Source organism: Ahaetulla prasina, chromosome 9, assembly GCF_028640845.1.
Source record: "Ahaetulla prasina isolate Xishuangbanna chromosome 9, ASM2864084v1, whole genome shotgun sequence".
Taxonomy (NCBI): domain Eukaryota; kingdom Metazoa; phylum Chordata; class Lepidosauria; order Squamata; family Colubridae; genus Ahaetulla; species Ahaetulla prasina.
Window position 1 is genome coordinate 20,558,121 of NC_080547.1, and position 14,218 is coordinate 20,572,338.

At 39.7% G+C, this 14,218-nt stretch overlaps 1 protein-coding gene across 3 annotated transcripts in view; it reads left to right on the forward strand.

Moving 5' to 3' along the window:
• Nucleotides 1–12,250, forward strand: part of ETS1 (ETS proto-oncogene 1, transcription factor) — a 170,828-nt gene extending 158,578 nt beyond the window's left edge. For all 3 annotated transcript variants that reach the window (XM_058194986.1, XM_058194988.1, XM_058194987.1), the window contains one exon: nt 2,072–12,250. In XM_058194986.1, coding sequence (XP_058050969.1) covers nt 2,072–2,287 — 216 coding nt within the window. In that variant the 3' untranslated portion in view covers nt 2,288–12,250. The remainder of the gene's footprint in view (nt 1–2,071) is intronic.
• Nucleotides 12,251–14,218: the final 1,968 nt, after the last annotated feature.

The following is a 14,218-nucleotide window of genomic DNA, read 5'->3' on the forward strand; positions in this document are numbered from 1 at the left end:
AAAGAAATTATAAAGCAATCTTTTTGACAGTATTTATAGATACATTTATATTTTACCTTCCCTCTCAAAGGTTACCGTAACTTACCATATGACCCTTTGTTTCAGCCAGGAAACAATTTCTATCTGTCCTTTTTCCTTCGTCAGTGGCCTTCCCAGCATGGCCAACTTCCTATCCGCCCTCTGCGGCTGTCCCCCTCCTTTTGTAGCAACCTTCCCAGCATGGCTGATTTCCTGTCTGTTTCCCACACCTTTCCCCCACTTCCTATAGCAACGTGTTGAGTACTAAACAAAGGCCAAGTACTGGGACAACATTATCATTCCAAATGTATCAAGTACCAAATTTGAGAGTTTTGAAGCAATCAAGTACTGAGATGCCACTGTAATTTCTTTCTTCCATAAGCTACCATTTCTACTCATCAAACCCATAAATCACAAATTTATTTTTGCCTCCCTTTTCAGCAAAAAGTCCATAAAGGGTTTCCAAACCTTAACAAATGTAATTGTTGAACTTTCTTTAGGCAAACCTGTTAATTTTGCCACTTCTGCTGGTTCCTGTTATGACCTAGGCATCCTGAGTCATTACAAGACACAATTAGTCCCCCCAAAAACCTATTTTATTGTAATAGCTGAAAATTACATTCATTCCCAGCTGAGTCCCAATTAGTTGCAATTAGTTTGGAATAAGTCCTTCCAAACTTTATCTTCTTTGACACCCTGCCAAAGGCCTTACTTCACAAAGCCCCATGAAGTTCAGAAACAAACAAGAGACACCGACTGGAAACAGAGTTAGCAACGTTGCTTTCCTGCTAAAGGCCCCAAGTGCCTTTGTTTCTCTTTTAAGCCTTATGGGAGGGGCCAATCATCTCCTGGCCTTACTCTCGAGTCGTCCCTTTTGCTTTAGCTGCTCTTACCTTCTGGCAGCTCTGCACATGCATACACTAGGAACAGGCTCCCCCTCTTCCTCTGCCTCTCTGCTATCCACCTCTGGAGGCTCCGGAGTCCGCGCATCACTCCCAGATGGCCCTGGCCCCATCTCTGCCTCCAACGCAGAGCCCAAATCTGGGCCTTCTCCAGACTCCAGGACTGGCCCATGTTCCTCCCCAGCCTCCTCACTGTCCAACTCCGCTGCCAGCTCCACAGGCTGCTGGTGGACCACAACTCTTCCATCTTCACCAATCATTCCTCCCTTATGGGTATATCAGAGTCTTTCCATTTTTATGTATATAATAGTCTCATCACAGGGATCATATATAAAAACAATCATCTGTGGCTCTTTTCTAATTATCTATCCATTAATCCCAATAAGCAAATTCCTGCTTTGAGCAAAATCTTAGTTTTTAAAAATTATTGTATCCGTGTATGTATTTGAACCCAAAATGCTCTGCCTATTCTACTAGTCCGCCAGGCATATTAAAATGGCACTTTTGTGTTGCTCACATTTTCAACGTAAACTTGTAATACCCTTACTAATTATGGCTAATTTTTCTGGTGTCAAGTTCTTAATTTTTATTAAGGAATTTTTATAGGCGATGACTAGGTTGAGCCTGAGGGGGAGGGGTAAAATGTGTCATCAGTCATGCGTCCCTTCACGCCCACAAGAAATCGAACTCCAATCTACCTTGAATTCCTTTTTATTCTTAACTTCTGCTCGTTTCCATTGACGGCTACAGAGGTGGGTTTCAGCAGGTTCTGACCAGTTCTGGAGAACCGGTAGCAGAAATTTTGAGTAGTTCAGAGAACCTGTAGTAAAAATTCTGACTGGCCCCACCCCCATCTATTCTCTGCCTCCTGAGCCCCAGCTGATTGGGAGGAAATGGGGATTTTGCAGTAACCTTCCCCTGCCACGCCTACCAAGCCATGCCCACCAAGCCATGCCATGCCCACCAAGCCAAATCCACAGAACATGTAGTAAGAATTTTGAAACCCACCACTGGACCACTAGTAGTTCAGATTTCTATAGAGAGCTTCAACATGCAATACTTTTCAATACTCATGTGAACTGCTGAATCTCCTGATTTCCATAGTGCTTGACCATTTCATGAACTACATTTTATGGGTTCCCATTCTCCAGGTGGCAAGGAGATGGGGCAAGAGGAAAAACAAGCCAAAAATGAACTATGAGAAGCTGAGCCGCGGATTGCGTTACTACTACGACAAGAACATCATCCACAAGACCGCAGGAAAACGTTACGTGTATCGTTTCGTATGCGATCTGCAAAGTTTGCTGGGTTACACTCCGGAAGAGCTCCATGCCATGTTGGATGTGAAGCCAGATGCTGACGAGTGAATGGATCCATTTTACCAAAATTGAACAATCTGCAGAACATAAAGGACTTTTATTTCTTTCTTACCCCCAATCGTTATTTTCCTTAAAAAAAAAAAAGAAAAGAAAAGAAAGAAAAAAAAAGCATAATTTTTCATTGGCCGTACTTAAGAAAGGGGTAGGATTTTAAGCTTTTGAATGAAACTGTGACCTAGGTTGGCTGGGAGGAGGAAGAACTAAGTTTCCAATTCTCATCTTCTTGGAGTTGTGTTTGCAGCTGGGATTTTAGAAGTCAGGAAAATGTCCATCGTTTTGTTACATCTATTTAATGAATCCAAATCATCCCCCTTTCTTCCCGGTTTTAAAAACTGACAATCGGTGTGTTTGTAAGACAGTGTTGTCTTTAACTGATGGAGAACAGTCTTAATCCTGTTTTAATCCTGTTTTACAGGGGAAAATATATCTGAATAATCAAGTACTGTGATCTCAGATAATTTTTGCATTTCATAAGACAGGTCTCTGTTCTTCTGTTTGTCAGGGGAGACGGGACAAAAAAAAAACACCAACCACCTCTTTTTTTCTTTTTTTTTAAAGAAAACGTTGAAAAGAAATTGTATTTTATTAAATTTTGTGCCAGTATTTTTTTTTAAATAGTCTTAAGCTCTAAAATGGTTTCAGTATTGCAAAAAAAAAAATATGTGTTTGTTTGTTTTGCCAACTGCGGATTTTTATTGCCATTGAGGAAAAATGAAATATGTCTACGTAGAACTCCACTAGAAATGAGCAGACGGAATAGACCAGTAGATAACCAAGATACAAGTATAGGCTAAGAATGGGGAACTCTAGATGAATGGATGTTTTGCTTGAATCCTAGATTTCCTGCACTTTATTCTCTTAATAGGTCTCTCAATAGATCTGTGCCTCTGCTTGTGCATTTTCAATCATGTCAGTTTCGTACCGAGATTTTACTTTGGTTTTTGTCTGCGTGTTATGAGGACATGCTTATCAAGGATACTTTAAAGAACAGTCTTGTTCCACTGATCAGGTAGCATCTTTTTTCAGGCTAATAGATTTTATTCAAAGATTTATGCTTTTTATTGCGTCCATCTAGAAAAATGCTACCTACTCTGTCTGATTTTTGCCTACCATAAACTTAACATGGCTCTCTTTCTACAATTATTCCATTGTTTGCAAAGTTGAATGGTGGATTCTCTTGTTGAGGGGACAACTCAATTGTCCATCTGTTACGGCTTGTTTCTGCTTCTTTTCACAGGTATCAGTTGTGATGAATGTTTCATTAGTGCCTTGTAATAGGACCAAATCACTCAATCCGGTTTTCGGATTGAGCTGGAAACCCTCCCCGCCCATATTCAGTGCGATTTTCTGAATGAAGCTGAATCGGATCAGGTTTACAATTAGAATCAGATTAGAGTCAATCGTTTTGGATAACAATCTGCCAACCGGAGTGTTTTATAAGGAAAGGTTCAATAATCTCTAGGTATTCCGCAGCTCTTTTTAAATCATGGGTTCCCAACGTGGGACCCAGGGTCTCACAGGGGGGAAATCTGATTCTTAATGGGGGCAATTGGAACCTTGTTTAAACCAAGTTAATGGCCTTTAACTCCGCATGAGTAGGAGTTCACTTTTTGAATAGTAAGAATTATATGTCACCGGGGGGTGGGGGGTGGGCAGGGGGCATTTTAGAGATGCTTAGGTGGGGCATGGTCAAAAAAAAGTTGGGAACCACTTCTTTAGGTAATCCGGGCACATCAAAATATATAATAATAATAACAGAGTTGGAAGGGACCTTGGAGGTCTTCTACTCCAACCCCCTGCCCAGGCAGGAAACCCTACACCATTTCAGACACATGGTTATCCAACATTTTCTTAAAAATTTCCAGTGTTGGAGCATTTACAACTTCTGCAGGCAAGTTGTTCCACTGATTAATTGTTCTAACGGTCAGGAAATTTCTCCTTAGTTCTAAGTTGCTTCTCTCCTTGATCAGTTTCCACCCATTGCTTCTTGTTCTACCCTCAGGTGCATTGGAGAATAGCTTGACTCCCTCTTCTTTGTGGCAACCCCTGAGATATTGGAGCACTTCTATCATGTCTCCCCTAGTCCTTATTTTCATTAAACCAGACATGCCTAATTCCTGCAACTATTCTTCATATGTTTTAGCCTCCAGTCCCTAATCATCTTTGTTGCTCTTCTCTGCAGTCTTTCTAGAGTCTTTTTTACATCATGGCGACCAAAACTGAATGCAGTATTCCAAGTGTGACCTTACCAAGGCATTTAGGATGGAGTCAGTAGTATCTTTGCAACCATTCTTCATATGTTTTATTTCATTTACTTCATTTGTTTCATAAATGGGCTTCTGCCTTCTGATCAGTGTCAGCTTTGGAAGCCATACTTGGCCGGAAGCTTCCGTGCTGCCACTTTCTCATGTGTGGGAAAGTAGGAGGAGGGGATTTAATAGAGGGGTTGCCTTTAGACATAATAACATTCTACCTGCCAGTCAAGGTCAGTCCGATCCTCCATCTAGAGAAGGAGTGGCCAAAGTGCTGTCTCGAGATGGGACGGTTGGCGATTGGAGCATGTGATCGGCAGAGGAGTCAGGGGGTGGTTTTGGGGTTTTTGATTTACTGAGGGAAAACCCTGATCCCACAGATTCGGATTTTCCCAGATGTGCCAGTTTACCTATCCTAGTACAAGAACTTTGAAAGATGCATGCTTCGGAGTTTTTAATTGGCGAGGGGTTTTTCTGGAACTCTGACAATCAGTCTGTCTACAAGCATAAGGATGAGAATTAAAGAGTAGGTAGTGAAGGCGTTAGGGGTCTTATCTAATTTGGCAGATACTTTTGTTTTCATTGAATGGATATCAAATAAATCAGGGCCACCAAGCGCGTTGCCAAGTTACAATATATGTGCTCATTTTCTTCATGCTATGTGTTGTCCAAAATTAATTAGGCTTGGTGTTAACCAGTAGGTGCAGTTTTAAGATGGGTTCCAACTCTACAGTTCCATCATCCTGACTTGGATACAAGGAAAGAATGCAAAAGCTGATTGTTATCCCCTCAAATACCTGAGTCCTAAATATCTACTATCTCAAAAAGAAAAACAACCCATATTTTAAAATGCATCTTTAAAATATTTGAAAAGATGCTATTCATAGATGCTAGCTTTCCCTGCTAGCTTCTGCTGTTTGTTTGCTTTGAATATCTTTCAAGAGGAGGAAAGGTTGAAGTTCAATGGATTATTTTTTCCCCCTTTCTTCACTGTGTATTAGAATATATTTTATGGTAGAGAGGGTCATAGAATATTTGGATATTCTATGAATTTGTATCCCCTCTTTCTGCCCTGTCTCAAATCATCCGCTGATTTAAAAATATAACTCTATTCCTTGACTCATTTGTAAAGCAATCAAAAAGCCTTTACAAAAACTCATATTTTTAGAGGTCTGGATCCTAAGTCTTCACTCCCCTGAGTACAGCCATGTCTACATCTGTATACGCGCTTTGTGAGACCAATGGCTGTATCAGTCTCACAGCTTTTGGGTCACATTAATCATTTGTGTTGTTGTACGCTGATGAAATATAATGCATCAAATACTCTGCAAAAGAACAAACGTGGAGAGCCAACATTTGCAAACCAGAGAACAGTAATATGATCTTCACTCCCCCTTCCCCCTCAAAAAAACACCCCAAACTAATAGAAATGAATCATTTCAGTCATGCAAAGTTGAAAGTGGGATAACTTTGAGTTGCTTGAAATGTCAGCGAAATTTGACATAGAGCAGGTCTGAGACCCTGCTACATAACCTGTAGGAATAGAATAGAATAACAGAGTTGGAAGAGACCTTGGAGGTCTTCTAGTCCAACCCCCTGCTTAGGCAAGAAATCCTACACCACTTCAGACAAATAGTTATCCAATCTCTTTGTAAAAACTTCCAGTGCTGGAGCATTCACAACTTCTGGAGGCAAGTTGTTCCACTGGTTAATTGTTCTCACTGTCAGGAAATTTATCCTTAGTTCTAAGTTGCTTTTTTCCTTGATTACTTTCCACCCATTGCTTCTTGTCCTGCCTTCAGGTGCTTTTGAGAATAGCTTGACTCCCTCTTCTTTGTGGCAGCCCCTGAGATATTGGAACACTGCTATCACATCTCCCCTAGTCCTTCTTTTCATTTCATCATAGGGGTAAGAGTGCAAAAAATAGGAACAAATAAAGTTGTTAAGAAAAACAAACGAATTCACTATATTTTAGGAAGACCCATTCCTCTAATTGAAATTGTCCCTGATAGATCAGATTCATTCTGTTTTTCAAAGGCATTGCTACCTGATACGATAAAAAGGTAGTCTGTTTTGAGTTTAATTTGCATCTCAAGCGATTTCATGAACAAATTCACGTTGTTTTCTTGGCAACGATATGAAAGTGGTTTGCTTTATTTTCCAGGATATGTGTCTTTGTGTGGGTGTTTTCAGCTTTTCAGACTAGCCTACAGCTTTGGCTGTTCCAGAAGTTCTCCCATCAAAGTCCTGGATGGGACTGATTCTATTTAGCTTTTTCATAATCAGGGAAGTGCAGTTAGATCCCTTTCAAATAAAGCTTTTGTAGCAGTGAGCCACAACCAGGGTCCCCAGTATCAGTTTGTCCCCCAAATCTTGTCCCCCTTCAAAGCGTCTCTAAGATTGTGACTAAATTTATTTCTGTTTAATATGACAGAAGGGGTCGAACAAAATGTGACAGAAAGGGTCGAACAAAAGAGCCATTGTCTTAAAAGTATTTAAATTAATTTTAATGTAAAAGTCCACATGAAATAAATTTTAGTTTTTCTACTGATACCATCTGTTTCTTGATATTGGTACTATCGCCTTCTTAAAACAGGCTCCTTGCACACAATTTAACAGAATAATAGAGCTGGAAGGAACTTTGGAGTTCTTCTGGTCATTCCCCCTGCTTAAGCAGGAGGAGCATTTCAGACAAATGTTTGTCCAATCTCTTTTTAAAAGCCTCCGGTGTTGGAGCATCCACAACTTCTGGAGGCAAGCTGTTTAATTGTTCTCACTGCCAGGAAATTTCTCCTTAGTTCTAGGTTGCTTCTCTCCTTGATTAGTTTCCACCCATTGCTTCTTGTTCTACCCTCAGGTGCTTTGGAGAATAGATTGACCCCCACTTCTTTGGGGCAGCCCTTTCTAACTTGCTACCGAGTGTGTCCTTCAGACTGAAACAGGTCAGGAATCTCTGAGCTATAGAATGGGGAAGTGAAACTTGTAGTCAAGCTACACATCCAATTACATCCCAAGCAGCCATGTTCCTTAGCAATGTGGACAGTTATAATTCAATCCACGTGGAGCAGTGGTGGGATTCAGCCAGTTCGCACCACTTTGGGAGAACCGGTTGTTAACTTTCTGAGCAGTTTGGCACACTGGTTGTTGGAAGAAATCATTAGGGCAGAGAACCGGTTGTTAAATTACTTGAATCCCACCACTGACGTGGAGGGTTGCAGATTTTCCATCACAGATAAATGCTTTCTAGTACAGGTAGTCCTTGACTTGTAACCATTCATTTAGTGACCGTTTGAAGTTACAACATCACTGAAAACGTGACTTATGACTGATCCTCGCACTTATGACCATTGCAGCATCCACAAGGTCATGATCACACTTCAAGCACTTGGCTTCCTGCATATATTTACAACAGTTGTAGCCTCCCAGTGTCATGTGATCGCCATTGGCAACTTTCCCAGCTGACTTCCAAGAAGCAAAGTCAAATGGGGAAAGCTGGATTTGCTTAATGACCACGTGTTTCACTTAACAACTGGAACGATTTACTGAATAACCGTTGCAAAAAGGTCATCAGATTGGATGCAGCTCACTTAACATTGCATTGCATTGATCCCAATTACGGTTGTAAGTCGAGGACTACCTGTAGAGCTGGGAATAGACTTTGCTGCAGTGAAGATTCATGTAAAATGTCCTTTCAGAATTGATTCCTGCAGGAGCATATTTCACCTTTTCATAGAAGTCAAATGAAAGAGCAGTGAGTAATTGCTGTGAACTCTGCATTGGCGACAGGAAGGGCATCCAGCCGGTAAACAATCAGCTCCATTCAGTTGTCTCAACCCCACCCCAATGTAAGGGAAAACGGGGTCATTAAAAGACACACACGCAAAAATAGAAGTCAAATAAAAAAGACACATTGCTTCTTTTGGCAAATGCTTTGAGTCCTTGCAAAAAAAAAATTTCTAGCAGCTGGAAGAGGGTTCTGGAAATAGGTTACTGAGATATAGGAACCTCTTGACTGACTAAAAGGTTCAAAACAACCCAAAATGCTCCAAAAAAGAATTACCGCCAAACTCAGAGAATTGTGCGGCCTCCATGACCCAAAGAACCTTGCTCAAACAAAAAACAACTGGGCTGCCCAGGCCTTCTTTCTGATATGATTTTATGTTAACCAGGCAATCATAGAGTGAGGCTGTTTGAAGTCATGAATGTACCATAAAGGCTTTTGCAGTTTCCTCAAGGACTGTCATTCATCAGCATTCCTGAATGTATTTTCACCTTATCTCAAAGACTACCAGTAGAGAGGACATGATGTGGAGTTAGGAAGATTAGCAGTGATAGGCTTGCTTGCTTGGATCACTTGTTAAGGTCTATCTGGGCTGCCTCTTTTTTTATGCCTTGTACTGCTTGTTATAGAATTGTTAAAGGTGTTGAGAATATTGTTAATTATCAGTAGCTCCATCCAGATCTGCAAATGCTCAAAACAAAAACAACCCCTCCCCCCCCCAAACTCTTGATAATTCCACCATTCTCAGTCTTCTGGTATTGATTACCTCAAGTATCCAAAGTCTGTGTAGATAGCTAGGTTGTGAGCAGTGGGATAACGCCCATAAACTTAGGACTGGCTGAACATTCTTGGTATGGTTTAGAGGAAGATAAGCGTGGAATTTCTGGAAAAGATATGAAAAGAAGATTTTGAGCCAGGAACACTGATAGCTGTCATTCTTGCAACGAAAGAAATGAAATCTGGACCAAGGGCTCAGTTAGATTTGATTCCAGTGGAGTGAAATGAGGATATGAGTAGAAAAGGAGAAAGAAGGATTAGTGGATGTGGGAAAGAATGGTATTCCTAAAACCTGGCATCTTTTATTTCCTTGTTGTCATTTATGGTATTTGGGGGATTTAGCCCTAAACCAAGAGATAAAGACTAGACTCTAAGATATTAGTGTGTATATGTAGAAAACAACTTCTGTTGTAAGTGAAGTCACTGTATCACAGAGTTATCACCCTCTGAAAATAGACAATCAACATAAGACATTGACTGTTTTGGAGTAATTCCATTGTTGTATTTTAAATTAATTTAGAACAGCAAATTCATTTGACATGCTATTCAAATGGCTGTATCCTTTGAATTATGCGTTAAAAAAATCATGTAACAGAAGCAACCTTTTTTTCAGGCCGATAGACCCAGATGTACTGAAATTTTAAGTTTCAGAATTCCATTAATTGGCCATATTACTTGCAGTTCCAGTAATTATGGTTCCAGCACCATACATGGACTAAATTGTTTTAGAAAATTTAACAACTAGAGTTCAATTCTTACGTTTGTTTTAGAGTTCTGAATGCATTGTGCAAAAAAATGGATACTCACAACAAATATCTTGAAGCAATATTAATGGTAGCAAAATATACAATGGTCAAGATTTTTTTCTGGGGATCTATTCTCATTTTTTAAAAAAATTCAGTCAAGTATTTATAAGAAAAAATGAAACAAAAGTCATAGTGATACTTCTTAGCATTCCTACAATGCAATCCTTTACTTGTTGATTCAGGAGTAAACCCTGCCAACTTGAAAGGGAATTTGGCCAGGGAAAATGTGTATAATACTGAAGTTTTAGGACATTAATTCAGAGTAGCTTTCTCCAAGTTGTGTCTTCCATTTGTGTAGAAATCTGTAGGACTTTAACACATTTGATCAGGAAGGATGGTTTAAACCAGTACTGGGTTCCACTTACCTTCGCTAAAGGTTCAGAACTGTGAGTGTGCACGGCGCTTCTGCCCATGTGCAGAGCATCCGTGATGACATCTGGGCGGGTGGGCGGAGCCTTCCGCCACCGCCACTACCAATTCACCCGAACCAGGGCGAAGCGGTAGAAACCCACCACTGGTTTAGATCAACTGAAGATAAGACTATTTTTGTATTGTTGGGTTTATATCTTTTTGGATTAAGCATCAGCAAATACTTGTGTTTTTGACATGAAGCAGAGCATCTCTACTCAAGTATATTTGGGAAAGTCTTTATGGTTTAGAACTGGTTGATTTTTAACCTTCTGATAGCCCTGTTTTATATTCTATCAAACTCTACACATTCATTAAAGATTAAAAAAAAATATTGTACTTTTTTATTCAATCATTTGCCTAGTATTTGTGATGGGGAGTTTAACAGGAAAGTCAGTGGCTGTTAATTAGAGTCGAGTCATCATTCCTAAGTAGATGGCACAAAATATTCCAGAAAGTTGAGTGTTTCCAGTTAAAAGCAGACTTGGAGATGATATCGGTCCACTGAGAGCTTCCTACAAGGATTATCTTTCAGAACCAGTAAGGATTTAGGTGGTCATTGGTGTTATTTAGATTTCTGGTAACTTCATAAAGATAAAAATCAACTCCAAGCCAATTTGGATTGTGTAGCTCACAAACAACTCCATTGTGTTATCTTGTTTGCAAAGCTGGTTTTGCCATTGGCTTCTTCTGGGCTTTATGGTTTGGAGCTATTGATTCTTCCGGCATCCATTTTGAATGGCCTTTCCTCAACTCTTGGTCCATGTTGCTTGGTCTACTTAGTGTTGACTGGAAAAATTTTTTGCACCTACAACTTTCTGGCGATCTTCCCAACATTTTGAATCTGATTCAAAATCCGATTCAGTCTGTCCAGTTTTCACAACAGATATATTCTCAGGGATCTTGAAGGGCAATGGAGAGCCAGCCACGCTGCATGACAGCCCTGGTAGTGTTCATCCCTTATCAGTGTTTGTACCTAACTATCTGCCATCTACCTTTCAATTGCAGTGACAGACAGGCAGTATCATTTTTTTTAAAAAAAGTGTGTGTTCTCCTTGCACTAGCAGAGATACTTCACTCAGCTCCGTGAACTAGATAAGGAAGGAAGGTGTAAAGTTAATGGTTATTGACAATTGAAAGCTCTTGTCAAAAGGAGCTCAGGCCTCATTCACACATTACCTGTTTGGCTTACTTTTAAAACAACAACAAGGGTGTCTGCTTAACCACAGAATGTGTGAAAGACTTGTACAAAAAGCCAATTCAGCATAGATTACAGTTACTGCAGAACTGCCATGTGATTTTTTTTCAGTTACGTTTCTGACGGGGTCTCTATAGATGGAATGAACTAGCGTCGCCATTCCAAAGATGTCTGAAGTAAATGATGCCTGATGTATGCATATCTATTATGACAGAAATATCTCCAGGAATTAACTGCCTCAGTGAACTTTTTTTTTTAAAAAAAAAATATTGTGTTCCTTTTTTTTTTGTCAATGTTTTATATCTGGTTTTTTTTTAAGCTGATAAGTTTAGGAAAAGAAGAAAAGATTGTTATATTATGCTCTTCAACTATTTTCCAACTTGTATTTTCATATAATTTATATTTTATAGAAGTGAAACAAAAAAATGCCTTAAAAGCAAAATGTTTTTGTTTTGTTTTTTGTTTATAAAGGAGAAAAAGCAGGTGCTTTTTAGGAGAAAAAAAAAAGAAGTGAAAGAAAACCAAACTCAGCTGAGGTAGCTTAGAGATGTAGCGTTATCTGTGTTTTTTAAGAAATTCAAAATCGCAACCTCTCCCACACTGAAGACTTAATAGGGCGGGGAAGAGATTTTGTTTTGATTGCTGATGCTGGCACATCATTCTTCTGGAGAGTTTTTATATACTGTAGCCTTATTTCTGATTGTATTCAAAATTAAAATATTGCAAAGACATGCCTTGTTTACATTTGTCTATTTATGTGTTTGCTTATTTACGTCCTGCCTTTATTATTTTCATAAATAACTCAAGGTGGTGAACATATCCAATGCATTATCTTTCTTCTATTTTCCCCACAACAACAACCCTGTGAGGTGAGTTGGGCTGAGAGAGAGCGCGTGACTGGCCCAAAGTCATTCCATTTTATTCCTAAGGCGGGACTAGAACTAGAACACTCAATCTCCTGGTGATTGGTCATCCGGCTGCTTTTCATGGCTAAGGCGGGACTAGAACTCATACGTTTCTGGTGATTGGCCCAAAATCACCCAGTCCACTTTCATGCCTAAGGCGGGACTAAAACTCACTATCTCGCGGTTTCTAGTGTCTTAACCACTAGACCAAATTGACTCTCTAAGTTTGATTGGAGACCAAAATATAGTGGTTGGGGAGGGAGGATGGTAGCTCAAGATAAATACCTGTTCTGCATCCCAAATTTACTTTCAATCATCTCCAGCTAGGAGTAGCTTCTGTCTGAATCTCTGCAGAGATCTCCAAATAAATGGAGATCTCTAACTGTTAAATGGACCAAAAGCATAGCAGCTTTCTGGGCTTTGCTATACCTATTTAAAACTCTTTCCAAACATTCTGAGACGTAAATTAAAATGAAAGGGAGTAGAAATAGAATTGCAACATGTTGTCATGCAAAATACCTACTAATTTTTAGGTGTTTAGATTGGAGTCTTTTTTTTTTTCAGTACGCAAGAGAAACTTTGGGTTAAAGTTTTGGATTAGAGTTGGCCTCCTGTATCAGAAGCTTCTATTCTCCCATGGAAAGAAATATAGTTTAGTTAGGTTGGTCTTCTAGGAATCATGCAGGAGGTTCATATCCAGGAAAACTAAGGAAAAATTCCTGACCTTGATCTGGATAAAACTGAACTAGTAGATCCATTGATTCTGTATCTGGGAAATTACTTGTCCAAAGAGACACACTAATCTCCTGCAGACATAAAAAACAATAAAATCAAACTAACTGAATTGGGATATGGATATGGTTTAGTCTTGCTAGAAGTGATAGCAATCATGATTTGATCCTAAGATTAATCAAGGCATTGCGTGAAGAATGTGAAGTATTCTGTTCTCCTTGCTAATCAGAGGAACCAAGAGATCTTGTGCAATCAGAATGAGCAGGAATTCTGGCTGGGCAGTGGGTCTTACCCTGTGAGAATGTCTGTCGTTTGGGAATCTAGACATGAGAATCTGAGGATTATCTCTCCTTTGGCTTGTTAACAGACTCCTCACACATATCCCGACTCCTTCAAGGAGTTTGGACATGACAGCTACACCTGATAAGATAGCAAAGGATAACCAGCTTTTCAGCAGCCACTTCTGAAGCTCCAGGGCCAATGAAGATAGTCTAGGATCTGGTTTGTGTTTACTCCTCATCTTGACTCCTTGCAGTTGGACGATGGAAGTGTCAGGTTAAGTTTGGACCAGCTTTATCTAACACTTAGCTCACTCACCTGGTGGGCTCCTGGATGCATTACTTAGACAGGAAAACAGTTGAACCAAAGAACTGACAAACTACATACTATTCAATCTCTTTTGGATGAATGATCCCTTCTGAATAATTCTGAACCTCCTTTCTGCTTCAAAAGCCTGACTCCATTTTCCTTACAAATTCGATGATTCAAATGGAACTGACTTGAGAATCTAAACCAGGGGTCTCCACCTTCGGCAACTTTAAGACTTGTGGATTTCAACTTCCAGAATTCTGGGAGTTGCAGTCCACAAGTCTTAAAGTTGCCAAGGTTGGAGACCCTGATCTAGACTGAATGTCAAAAAGAATTTCCTAAACGTTTCAAAGGTGTTTTTCCAAAAGGCAGTTAGACTTTCTTTGTTTTTCCTTGAAGACATTTCACTTCTCATCCAAGAAGCTTCATCAGAACTGATGAAGCTTCTTGGATGAGAAGCAAAACATCTTCA